The sequence below is a fragment of the Hyalella azteca genome, unplaced genomic scaffold, assembly GCF_000764305.2.
Source record: "Hyalella azteca isolate HAZT.00-mixed unplaced genomic scaffold, Hazt_2.0.2 contig17999, whole genome shotgun sequence".
Classification (NCBI taxonomy): Eukaryota; Metazoa; Arthropoda; class Malacostraca; order Amphipoda; family Hyalellidae; genus Hyalella; species Hyalella azteca.
Genome location: NW_025947757.1, coordinates 33,396 through 47,130, shown reverse-complemented (window position 1 = coordinate 47,130; position 13,735 = coordinate 33,396). Strand labels below are relative to the sequence as shown.

The 13,735-nt window shown below is 38.4% G+C and overlaps 1 protein-coding gene across 1 annotated transcript in view; it reads right to left on the bottom strand.

Annotated features, from left to right (window-relative positions):
* Positions 1-12,727, bottom strand: part of LOC108674157 (bicaudal D-related protein homolog) — a 90,992-nt gene extending 78,265 nt beyond the window's left edge. Inside the window, exon 1 of the mRNA XM_018162067.2 lies at positions 12,121-12,727. Within this exon, the coding sequence (XP_018017556.1) occupies positions 12,121-12,369 (249 nt within the window). The 5' untranslated portion in view covers positions 12,370-12,727. The remainder of the gene's footprint in view (positions 1-12,120) is intronic.
* Between the last annotated feature and the right edge of the window lie 1,008 nt (positions 12,728-13,735).

The following is a 13,735-nucleotide window of genomic DNA, read 5'->3' as shown; positions in this document are numbered from 1 at the left end:
ATTTTTTTTTGAAGGGCAAACATGATTATGTAGCTAGCAGTATTGAAATAGTCTGCTATAATGATACCGTATAGTATGTCATTGTGCCTATATATAGTGATATAATTTGATAGAGTGATACAGTTTGCTATAGTGATATATTTTACTATAATGATATACGTAGATTGCTATAGTGATATAGTTAGCTGTAGTCATCTAGCTCCTAGATTTTATAAACTTTTATATAATTATATGCATTTTGCAACATATCAACAGCTTCCAAGACATTTTTCAAGACAACAAGACAAGACAAGTTTATCAAGATCAAACAAAAGATGGTTTACTACATGTGCTAAGAAATTTTCAAGTTAAAACTCCTATTACCATAAAACGCTTTATTACCAATCCAGTATTACCTTAAAACGCTGTATTACCAAAACAAGTATTGCCTTAAAACGCTGAACCATAATTGATTAGGTTTCAATTAACATTGAATTGAATATTCAACGAACATTTTGAATAAAAACACACGTACATACAATAAGATACGTCATGCCATACGTTCAGTTGATACATGCGTGGAATATTTATAAATACTCGCTAGAGATTAGAGATTTATTCATAATTCATGCCACTTGGAATTAATAAATATAGAGATAACGCGAGAGGCTTTACGCTTTAATTTTTCATTCAATACGAGTTCCGTTTGTAAAGAACTTTTGAGTGAAATTAGACAAAACCTCAAACATTCATTCATCAAAGTACGTACGATACACACGCGCTGAAAGCGAAATTACCATTCTTTCGATACCTTAAAGTCGCTTTCAATAAAAAACTATCCACATTCATTCATTACACGCCGCACACTCGGCGAATGAAAGTGAAATCAGTGCATAAAAAATGCCGTCCGACGAAGACAAAAAAGTTAATTTCCGACCACGGCGGAGCAGCTGGACGCTTTTGAGATTCTTATCTGGTGTATGTGTTCGTTACACCCGGAAAAATAAATGGGGCACCTTTGAAAACATCAAAACATGAAAATTAGTAGTACTTTATTACAATATATTTTTTTTGCAAAACAACGCTTGAAGGTAAACTTTTTACTGATCGTGCAAGATTCAACATATCTAAATAGAAAATTTTGTCGTATACACCTCATTGGACAAGTCTTGCACACGAATTTGTGAACATTAATAAAAAATTATGGATATTTAATCCTGGAACCTAATTTATGTATACTAAGTCATTCATAGCAACAGAATTAACAGCGTGGTTGTGAGTCAGCGTCACTAGCTACGCTAGGATAACGTTATCAGTGGTTATCATGCAGGCGCGTAATTCACCGAGATGAAGCGATTAGCTCATATCTTATCTATGAAATCTGATTAAATTTTATCTCGGAAAACTGACAGTTTTCTCTAAATTTAATTTAATATATAATAAGTACAGGGTTTTTGGCTCCTTGTAATAGAACGTGGCTAGAAATTGAAACCATAAAATTTTGTATATATTCTGAATTGAAAGGATGCAATAGCAATCACAGAACATTGAATCTTAGTTACGTATTAGATTTAGAAATTTAAATATTATTTTTTATAGTTATTTTTCAATAATTAGTATTATAAATAATTATTGAGAGTTAATCATAAATGCTTACTTGCCTGTTTGGTATCGTGAGTGGACCGATGGTCACTGAGGTATTAATATCAATTATAATGTGATAGGTTGTCAAATTTCCAGGTAAGAATACCACACGAAAAAATATTTAGAATGTTTTCTTAAGCAAGATAGGTTGTCAAATTTCCAGGTAAGAATACCACACGAATAAATATTTAGAATGTTTTCTTAAGCAAGATTCGGAGTTATTCATAGTCTGGCAGGAGGAGAATAGTGTCTATATTCGGCCTATGAAAGAAGTTCAATTATTTTAATCGTAATTTGCAAGAATAGCTTTACTGCCATTACAATTTCAAAACATAATGCCAGCCATAATGTCACAAGCATGATCGCTACATTTGCGTCACAATTTCAAACATTCTCAATATTGATAGGTATAAATTTAAATACTAAAATCGCAGGCTTATCTCGAAGAACATCCGATAGATGGTCTTGACCCGCGCTATCAGAATTTGCACAAGTGACAGACTTTTCGTATGTGATTGGTTGGAATAGTTTTAAAATTTAAAAAAATGGCTGATGGAGTTACAAACTCGTAACTAATTTCGATAACACGGCCCCTGACAACCGCTATCTTCGGTACCGTACCTATATACGTTTTTATTACATAGGATCCGGCAACTATACATGATGCTAGGATCAGACTTTGTTTCGTTCAGTGCATGTCTAAAAGTGTCGAGTCACGGCCTTCACGCACGAGAGCGAAGCGCGTCTCACTTCAGACCTGATGCGTGTTAACAATGAACGTCTCACTTCAGACCTGATGCGTGTTAACAATGAACGTCTCACTTCAGACCTGATGCGTGTTAACAATGAACGTCTCACTTCAGACCTGATGCGTGTTAACAATGAACGTCTCACTTCAGACCTGATGCGTGTTAACAATGAACGTCTCATTGTTAACACGCATCAATGAACGGTTATATCTCGCTTCAAAACTGACGTCAAAATCAAAATATCAGCAACACAGTATTATTCCTACACGTAGGTATATGATATTGTGAATATAACGTAGACTAAATGCCCGCATTGCTAAATTTTTTTGGTAAAATCTCAGGGTAATTATAATTTTTTTAATCTTATACAAAGTTTATTTTTGTGTATGTATATGTGGCTAACGCCAGTCAGCAGAGCATTAAAGGCGATGCATATGATTCTTTTGAGATTTTGGTATAATATTAAAAAAATTCAAATTTATGAGTCAGGTACGTATAAAATAAAACTGAGACGATTAAATTATTCAAAGCTGATATTCAAGGATTACCATTTCATAAATAAACTGTTAACAGATTGTAAGAATGCTAGCGAAAGATATTCACTGAAATTATTAAGCAATCACGCAATGAAACCATCAAGTCATTTTCTGCTGGATCACCTACAATTATACGAGAAACACTGACAAAATATCTCTATGTTTTATTAGATTGAAATGAATTTATAACAAATTTGAGTGTAGTCACATCTGCGATTGCATTCAATAACCAAATGAATTCCATTATTCTTAATCAACTCTTTATGATTTATGATGACTCAATCAAATCAAAAGAATCAATGCCCTGTTTTATCACCATAAATTGACTAATAATATCACACGTAAGGATAAATTTATTTATTTTATTATTATTTATCATCTCACGCAGCTCCGCACATACTTGCTTTACGACTATAGCTCGGGAGAAACAAAAATATGCCAGGTTAGCCAGAAACTTTAAAACACTAAATCTTTGCTACGAATTATGTCTGCGAAATATTCTCAATGTAATTATAGCGAATTATTCCACATTTTCATTGATTCAAAATTCCTGCTTTGCAATGCCAAAGTTTTGTCAGGAATTACTGCCAAAACTTTGCGCCAAAGTTTCTGCCAAAGTTTTGCGCAACGCTGATAATATTATTATTAGAATATTGTTAAATAATAAATACGGCCCCGGCAGTTAAATAATAGCGTAGGTAGATATTTTACACACAGCGCCGGCATCTGATGCGTGACACGTCGCAGGAGGCACAGACGAGCTCATAATAAAATAAAAATATTGTGCAGAGCATTTGTATTTAAAATATTTTGATGGTATCAGCGTGTGTGGGTGTGTAGGATCAATCAACTCCTGCATACCTCAGAGGTCTGGATCACTCGCATCGAAATGTCACGGAGGTTCTTTTTGAATGATCATCAACTTATATTCTAGCCATAAAGTTCGATGCATAAGAAAAAACGAGTCATTTTATATGTCAATAAGTCGTAAATCATTTTGAGATGCCGTAGGCATTTCTGCTATGATTATCGAAACAACGCTAGTCAACATATTTGAGGCATGACTTTTATAAATTAAGTAGGTACAGAACCCAACGATAATTTTAGCTCTGATAAAGAGACGCTTAGATATTTCCATCATTTTCTTAAAGTTACTTCCCAACATATTTTGTTACAGAAACAGAAGAACAGAACGTCCCGTATAATGAAGCCGTATAGCGACCCATATAATGGACCCGTATAACGACCCGTATAATGGACCCAAATAACGACCCGTATAATGGACCCGTATAACGACCCGTATTATGGACCCGTATAACGCCCCGTATAATGGACCCGTATAACGCCCCGTATAATGGACCCGTATAACGCCCCGTATAATGGACCCGTATAACGACCCGTATAATGGACCCAAATAACGATCCGTATAATGGACCCGTATAACGACCCGTATAATGCATAATAGACCCGTATAACAACGACCCAGACTGCCGCAATGATTAGTTATTCCCAATTTGACGTTCATCCTCAAATGGATACACGTGAATCCTGCATCACTAATGTGGTCAAGGCCGAACGTTGTGCGTGTGGTGACGTGTCCTTGAGCATCAGGTTACGTTATGTGTCATCACTATTGCATTACACATCATAATGATGTTCTTATTTCACATGCAGTGACATGTCAGGGCACGAAAACGTGTAGTAAAGTTCACGAAAGTATGTGTGGGCCATTTCTACCTTCCCTAAATTCGCTATTATACTCTTTATACCCGCATCTTTTATGCTACGGAATAACACAATATTAAAATGTGCTTTATAAAGATAAAAACCAATAAATAAACCAAAATATTACCATGTAATTGTAAGTCACCATTTCAATTCCACCTTGAGGCCGATTTCATCAACACCTTTCACTTTAATTAGTAACATCAAAGCCCATTCACGCGGGAATATTTATGAATTCTTAATGTTATCATTCTGTGAATCTAAATTGAACAAGCTGGGGAAGTTTGATATCAGCAGTTAATTAATACGGACACATCAGAGCTAATTAATACGGATACAATATACAATAACGTTTGCTGCTAAGTACAAAATCTAGTTCACATACTCAAGCTAGATAAGCAATAATCGAAAGCCGTGCACAATTTTTATCGAATTAACCAACCAACATCAGTCGTAAAGTTCTGTTCTAGTCTGCATGCATAATAGCCTTCAGTAGGATCAAGGCCTCCTACTGGCTTCGGTTAGGTTAGCGCGTTCGATTGCCTTCTGTTCGGTCGGCGTCAAAATTGCCTTCAGTTCATTCGGCGCGTAAGATTGACTTTGTTCATTAGGGGGGGGGGGCGATTGACTTTGATCAAGATTGACTTCGGTTCATCCGGCGTGTGCGATTGATTTTGGATCATACGGCGTGTGCAATTGACTTTGGATCATACGGCGTGTGCGATTGACTTTGGATCATACGGCGTGTGCGATTGACTTCGGGTCATCCGCCGTGTGCGATTGACTTCGGTTCAATCAAAGCATACGATTGACTTCGGTTCATCCGGCATGTGCGATTGACTTCGGTTCATTTGAACCGTTCGATTGACTTCGGTTCATTTGACCCGTTCGATTGACTTCGGTTCAGTCAGAGCGTACGATTGACTTCGGTTCAATCGGCGCGTCGGATTTCAAAAGCCTAGCCCATGACTCGTGATTGGCCGTCGCCTCGGGGTTGCCAGCGCGTGAAACTAACCCAATTGTTCACGCGAGGAATCATCTCTCTAACGTAATTTGTGATGCCGTCACGCGAATGATGAAGCAATGCTATTAAATAAGTTAATAAACCTCCGTAATAATCACTGCACTACTAAGCGCATGGAGGTACGTGAGGTCGAGCGCGAGAGAGCGACTCGGAGAAAACGTATTCGGTGATTAGAACAATTGAATGTCTGTATTGAATTATACGTGAAATAAATAGTAAGAATCGTTCTTGATATGAATCACAAGCTTATTGATAACAAATTCTTTCTTGTTCTCGAGAAAGTACAAACGGGGAGGAGATATATACAGGCGCACAAATGATGCAAACAATCATTGCAATCTAACATGTCTTCGAGAATAACCATATTGTTGGGAGTTCAATAAAATTGCATTCAATATCATCATGTGAGGCTCTAAAGGAGCATCGGTAATATAGTGTCAATATCATCATTAATAAAAAGCAGAACAACAGTACAGTGTCAGCAAGCATCATCAGCATCACTATTAGCGGAACATCACCGCAGTTTATCGACGTCTGCCCACCAGTCGAAGTGTCCAATATGAGAAAAGAAAAAATAGCTAGCGCAGTATTTGTTGATTACGTTGCCATGACAACCAGAGGGTGCCGCAGCTGCACCAGCAGCAGGTGTCACGACACGTTACTGTCGTATAGTGCGTGACAAGGGGGCAGGGGGGGGGTCTAGCCGCAGGGGAGAGGAGGAGAGGTAATCAGGGGTTATGAATGGAGGTGAAGGTATGGAGGGGTGTACCGAGAGGTGTACGGAGGGGTGTACCGAGAGGTGTACGGAGGGGTGTACCGAGAGGTGTACGGAGAGGTGTACGGAGAGGTGTACGTGGGAGAAGTAAAAATGTACAGGAGTGAACGATGTTTACTGTATTGAGTGTACTTCCAAGGGGGTATAGTTGGGAGATGTACAAGAAGGAGGTGTAAAAGGGATAAGAAGAAGGGGCGGCATAGATGGAAAGGAACGCCGCTTGCTTTGGAAGAGGTAGCAAATGGACAGAATTTTCGAGATGTTATGAATGGATGAAAGAAAAAAGGTACCACATTTGATGAATGAAAAAACTACAGTCGTGCGTATGGACGAAAAGTAAGGAAAGAATGCAAGAAGTAAGGAAAGAATGCAAGAAGTAAGGAAAGAATGCAAGAAGTAAGGAAAGAATGCAAGAAGTAAGGAAAGAATGCAAGAAGTAAGGAAAGAGTGTGGCACATTGAACGTGTGAAGCAAGAAACGAAACAACTCACACGCCACGTCCTCAGCTACACCCTCGAAATTAATGCCCTTTCACTCGCCCAATTAATGCCCTTTCACGCACCTCTTGCCGGCCACATATGTGGTTTTATTAAATTCACCTGACCCTATAAAACCAACACAAATCATATAGTTTAGGTTAGTAACGATATTGAAGTCAACATGCTGGTGTAGTAGGCGAAGAAAAGCTGCGAGATATAACAAAAATGAGGAATTATTTCGATGAAACAAAATGCAAAAATAGCACTAAATAAAATATCAATAAAAGATCTGCAAGGTAAGTCATGTTGGTATGTATGTCAGAAAATATGTTATACACATTCCATTATGGCGCATAAACTGATTGTAATAGTTTTGTTTTCAGGCATGAACCATTGATCACCAGAATAAAAATTACATTTAATTTCATGAAATCGTCCCAGTTTGTGTCTTTCATGCGGCGAACTCTCACGAGCCACGTCAGTTTGTAAGCAAACTGAAGACATCGCCGACACTCAATCATCGTTCAGTAAACATCGTTCGGCACTTGGCTAAGAAACAAGCATCATGAATCTCTGCTCGCACTGTAAAAAAGCTGCATGATCTATTTAACTGTGATGCCTAATGATAATTAAAAAGTGATGTGTATTAAAGGTCAGAACATCCAAAGCTGTGCTTTCGCTCAACGTAGAACTTCCTGACATTACAGAACGATTTTTCCATAAACGGGGGCTTGATTGGTGCAACACTAAATAATTTATTAATAATGACAATGGCGACTAACGCTTCATTTATTATCATTTTTATTCTCTAAAATTGTTTATAAATGTTGAACCAACTTTTCGAACATCAACAAAGATGGAGACGAAACCATAGAAGACAAAACGATCAAGGAATATGCCAATTATGTAATCTATTGGGCTAAAATATAGTGATCGACTGTCATACTCCGCAGTGATAAAGTTTCAACCCTGTACTCGGGAGCCACAGTCCTAAATGGAAAACACAGCAATAAAACACTTGATGGGAAAACAAAGTAATAAAACACACGATGGGAAATAGCAAAGCCATAAAACACATGATGGGAAATAGAAAAAGCAATAGCGGGAACACCGAGGCCGGGATCCTTGGCATTGGGAGCAAAAGCTACGTCGTTCAAGGACCAGAAGAACGAGAAAAAATTCGTCGTCGTTTTTTTAAACAATGTTGCTTAGTTGACAATCAAGTGGAGGAACGCTTTGCATATATGTACATTAATGCATGTTATAATTAGTTATCGTTCCGAATGAGCGCTTCGGAAAAATACCATATCAATAAATTAAAAATAAGTACATGTAATATACCGCTTAGAATTCTACTTTGCATGCTAATTTCTACTTAAATTTTCACTTTCGTGCCTTAAGTAAAACCAACATGCACGTATCACTTTTCAATTACTTTTCAATAGTTTTCAATTACTTTCAAATACTTTTCACTTTCATTGACTTAGATGAATGGTCCAGCGTTTTCTAAGAGCTGTTGTGTTACGAAAAGTTTCTCTGAATGAGTAACGTAAGCTGGCGATCGCTCGAACAGTTCATTAGAATGCAAACGCTGACACAATTGAGACGCGCATGTCAGACGTTCACTATATAAATGAGAAACGGCCGGTCGAGCGACAAGCGAATTGAGTAACGTCAATTCATTCCAGGAGCAATCTTTGATTGTTGATACTGATTACAATTTACAACTCAGTTTCATTGTTAGCAAAATTTTCGAACCTGTGATTTAATATTAGATTAACTCGTTTGAAATGCGCAATTCAAAATCTGTAATGATTTTTTTATCAGACAATTACCGGATAATAATGTACCGGTACCTAGTTTATAAGAAATCCAAATAATGTTCAGCAAAACATAAACGAATCTGAAAAAAACTACTTTAAAATCGCGTCGTTTTTCGGTAGAAAGAAGCGGTCGCATAGAAGCTAAAAGAGGTAAACATGAAAACAATTTTTTCATTCGAAGAAAACCCCATCACCTTCTGAGCGAGTTACTCACAATTGGTGGAGATCCTTCTTCCGTTGAATGTAAATAATAACACTTTTTGTTTACTTTCCTTACATTTCGTGACCACTTTCCTACCGTAAAGACAGGGATAACAATAAATGTTAATCATTAACCATGGCACATGGCCAGGCTTTCGAAATAGTTTGATATTTGCTCGCATATTAAAGAGCGTGGCGGAGCTTTGAGAATGTAATGCAATTAAAGTAGGTATCCTGAGACCTTACTGAGATATGCATCGACTACGAAGACGATGTAGCGAATGAACGACCACTACGACCAGGGCCATACTTTCAAAACTCGCTAAGTGAACGTAAGTACTTACGCTCTATTTTCTTGTCTGTGATTGGTGGATGTTGCTTGAAAGGCCGTCAATGATTGGCGGATGAACTTACGATCTCTTAACTTTTTTTGAAAGTATAGGCCCAGGACAGTACAGATGCATCGACTACGAAGACGATGTAGCGAATGTCGCACTGCGACCATGACAGTACAGATGCATCGCTACGAAGACGATGTAGCGAATGTCGCACTGTGACCATGACAGTACAGATGCATCGGCTATACGAAGACGATGTAGCGAATGTCGCACTGCGACCCCGACAGTACAGATGCATCGGCTATACGAAGACGATGAAGCGAATGTCACACTGCGACCATGACAGTACAGATGCATCGGCTATACGAAGACGATGTAGCGAATGTCGCACTGCGACCCCGACAGTACAGATGCATCGGCTATACGAAGACGATTTAGCGAATGTCGCACTTCGACCCCGACAGTACAGATGCATCGGCTATACGAAGACGATGCAGCGAATGTCACACTGCGACCATGACAGTACAGATGCATCGACTACGAAGACGATGTAGCGAATGTCGCACTATGACCATGACAGTACAGAGGCATCGGCTACGAAGACGATGTAGCGAATGTCGCACTGCGACCATGACTGTACAGATGCACCGACTAAGAACAAAGACGATGTAACGGACATTAAACCATGACCATGACCAGTTCCATCTAATCCGATCAAAGACTGTGCCAGCACACACGGTACAGTTGCATTGACTTTGAACAAAGACGATGTCACGAACGTGGCAAGACGGTACAAGGTCACGGAATCGATCGTCGTACAAACGCAACTGGTATTTGAGGTTCCAGGAATTTCTTCTGCGATGCAGCTAGTGCCTAGAACTGTAATTTTCGATACCGTAGCAAGCGATTACTACGTTGCTACGGGAGCCGTTGAGTGCTAGAGATGCTACGGGAGCTGTTGAGTGCTTGCGTTGCTACGGGAGCTGATGAGTGCTCGAGATGCTACGGGAGTTGTTGAGTGCTTGCGATGCTACGGGAGTTGTTGAGTGCTTGCGATGCTACGGGAGCTGTTGAGTGCTTGCGTTGCTACGGGAGCTGTTGAGTGCTTGCGATGCTACGGGAGCTGTTGAGTGCTCGAGATGCTACGGGAGTTGTTGAGTGCTTGCGATGCTACGGGAGTTGTTGAGTGCTTGCGATGCTACGGGAGTTGTTGAGTGCTTGCGATGCTACGGGAGCTGTTAATGTATGTAAAAGTCGATAAGGAGCTCGTTTACATTATACTTAATATATTCCACCTAATTTTCAAACCGGTCAAAGCTCACGAAAGAAAGACAACAAAGTTATCTTCTTTGAATACAGTGCTTGTTATTCAGGTACGTATTCATATCATACATGGATGGTAGAGGGTTCGAGACAGTGGAATAATATATAAATAGCAATATTAAAACTCTGAAGCCATTAATCAACATAGCAAATAGTGTCGTGAAATAATTGTTCACAGCTTATAACACATTTCAGTTTCAGATTCATACGCTCAAAATTGTTTAAAGGGTTCATGGAAATGGACCGCGGAATAAATCAACTAGCAGCAAAAAACACGATTAGAATTTTTCCTTTCTTCCATTAACAACATGCATCGTAATGGGTACGTTATTCAAGAATCAGCAAGAGTACAGATACGAACTTTACCAAAAATCAATTATATAATGAAGAAAGAACAAGAAATGACCATACACTAACTTGCCACCAGTAACCGCTTCAAAAGGAAACTTTATATTTCATAAACAGAATTTAATTGGAACATCAGAGTGAGATGTAGCACAGCTTTGCAGTTTTTCATATTAATAGAAACCAACCAATTATTTTATTGCTGATGTACATTATGCAACTTAATTAATGAGTAGCGAGTTAGGTACAGTATACGTGACATAACAAATTTCGATAAACCGACTGCAAAAATTACAATTTTTAGTCCGTGTGATTTACATAAATTTACCGTAAATTCCCTATTAACATTACCCTGATAATTACCATTATCCTAATAAAAATGGTGATAAAGAATTGTTTCCGATAAAAGAATACCTGACATGATTTCTGATATAGTACCTACGCATGGAATGAAGAGAATGAGCTCGAAAGCGACCCAGCTTTTGCTGACCTCAGGAACAAAGGAGGTATGACACAAAGAACAGACCTCATAATCAACTATAGGAAAGCTGTCACCGATACGGAAACAAGCGAAACTAATCAGCTCTCTCTTACAACCTGGAAAATCAGCGCTGAAATAATAAATTTACAGTTACATATTCTGTCAATGAACTTAATAATTCTCCGAGATAAACGAACGTGAAGTTTGTCCTGTATTATGAACAACATTAAAAATGTAATCGGTAGAAGTTCCTACGATAAAAACGACAAGTTATGCTCCAATGTTAAGAGCAAACGACGACCGGTAGGTAGGTGAACGCATTCATATCCATATTATTCATATCAAAGTCATACAAAGCTGTTTCTGCATCTTATAAAGAAGAATTAATAAATAACTCGTACATCAATACACGGAGTAATTGAAGTTATCAAGTGTTGCCCGATAATGATAAATTGTATAATGTATACATAATATTTTCAGAACATAATCGATGTTTAATACTTAGTCAATCTTTAGGTTTATCATTAAAATTACGGCATGAGAGCGTTGATAATTAGTTCAGCGCCATTCGAAAAATTTCACTGTTGCCACATTGTTGCGGGATGCAAGGTAACGGATTTGAACAACGGAATACTTGAGGATAATCGTCGGACGATTGTCCGTAAAAGCCAAAAATCAGGAAATATAACATGACTCACCTCGAGTTTACGGCTGAACTCCTCGGCCATTTGTTCGTTGTCGCGGACGAGGTCATCGTTCCTCTTGAGCAGCGCCTTACCAAGCTCCGCGGCCATCACGAGATCGTTCTCCCGCTTGGCCAAGTCCGCCTCGGGGTCTTTGGGACCATCCTCTTCATCGTCGTCTGCAGTGGTCCTGTTAGCCTCACACTGCATTTGGTAGATGTAATCCTCGAGCTCATAAGTCGTGTCATCCACTCCAGAAGGCATGATGGACAGAGGGTGGATGGATCGAGCTCCAGAGCCACTCCTCTTGGAGTTGCTCCATTTCTCCAGTAAACTCTCCACGGTTGGAGGGCTTGGACTTCTTCTCAACGAGGAAGGAATTTTTACGTATTTTTGGTAACGTACGCGAGGAATAGAATCCGAAATCAATCGGATTTGATTGGCGGTCGCTTAACAGTTTTGTTCTTTTCCTGACTACGTAAACGAAGTTTCAGTTGAGGCCTTACATGTCAGAAACTATTCTGACGTTTTCAAAATGATGTATAGTTATCGCTAATAAAGATTAGGATTTAAATAGTTAAAAGCAATTTGTTCTCAGAGAACCGTCTTCCTGTCGAACACACGAAAGTGGTAGTCAGCTATCTCGGCTAGCATCAAGATACCTAAGCAAATCGAGAATTGCGAAGGAATGTATGATCCGAAACATGCGCGTACCAACTCATGTCGATAGAAGGAACGTAAAAAAAATTGTTTCGAAATCCGTTGCAGAGATTTTATTTTAATATAATTCGAATTAATTAAGCGTTTGCGAAAGGCCAAAATAAATCTCAGCATTGAAGCCTTCGTGAAGAATTTGCATTTACAAGCCTTAGGCCATTAAATTTCAGGCTAAAACCTGTGATACAAATAACAGTTCACTGTGAAGCATTCTAGTGAATTTTTAACGAATTTTGTTTAGGGAAAGACTAATTGAATATTATGGCTGTGATCATGTCTATGGCATAACACGTAATAGAATATGTTATTGATAATGCTAGATTACTAATACTAAATAGGTAGGTAATGGGCAGTGAAAAGCACATCGTTAACAAGTTAATAGCATTTCAAGCTGAATTAAATTCTCCACGTAACGTCCTTGAAATATTTCTAACGTTTCTTTGTTTGAATTATCTATGTTTTTAGAATAAAGTTAAATTTCAAATCTATTAAATCAAGCCATGTATGCAGTTCATTAACCATCGATTTTCATGGTCGATCAAAGTGAATGTCACTTAATGCTCACCGAGTTTCGTCATCACGTCATGCTCATACTAATGAATAAAACAGATGCCGAGACAACCAATGCTAATGAGACATGTACATTTATCATGAATATAAATGGGGTAAATTTTAGGAATTTTGTTTATTCAGTCGTCAAGCGTAGCAGGTATCCATGACTCGCGTACAGATGCTTCCCCTAAAGGCTAAATGTCCCAGGCATTTGAATCGGAAATCAAGTGCAATGACAATTCAACCAACACAGGAACGGCAGTGTCTAATAACTTGAAACCTAGTTAGCACTTTTGAGAAAAATTACTTAATTACACAATAAATTCAACGCTAAAACACTGTAGATCTTATAACAAACCTC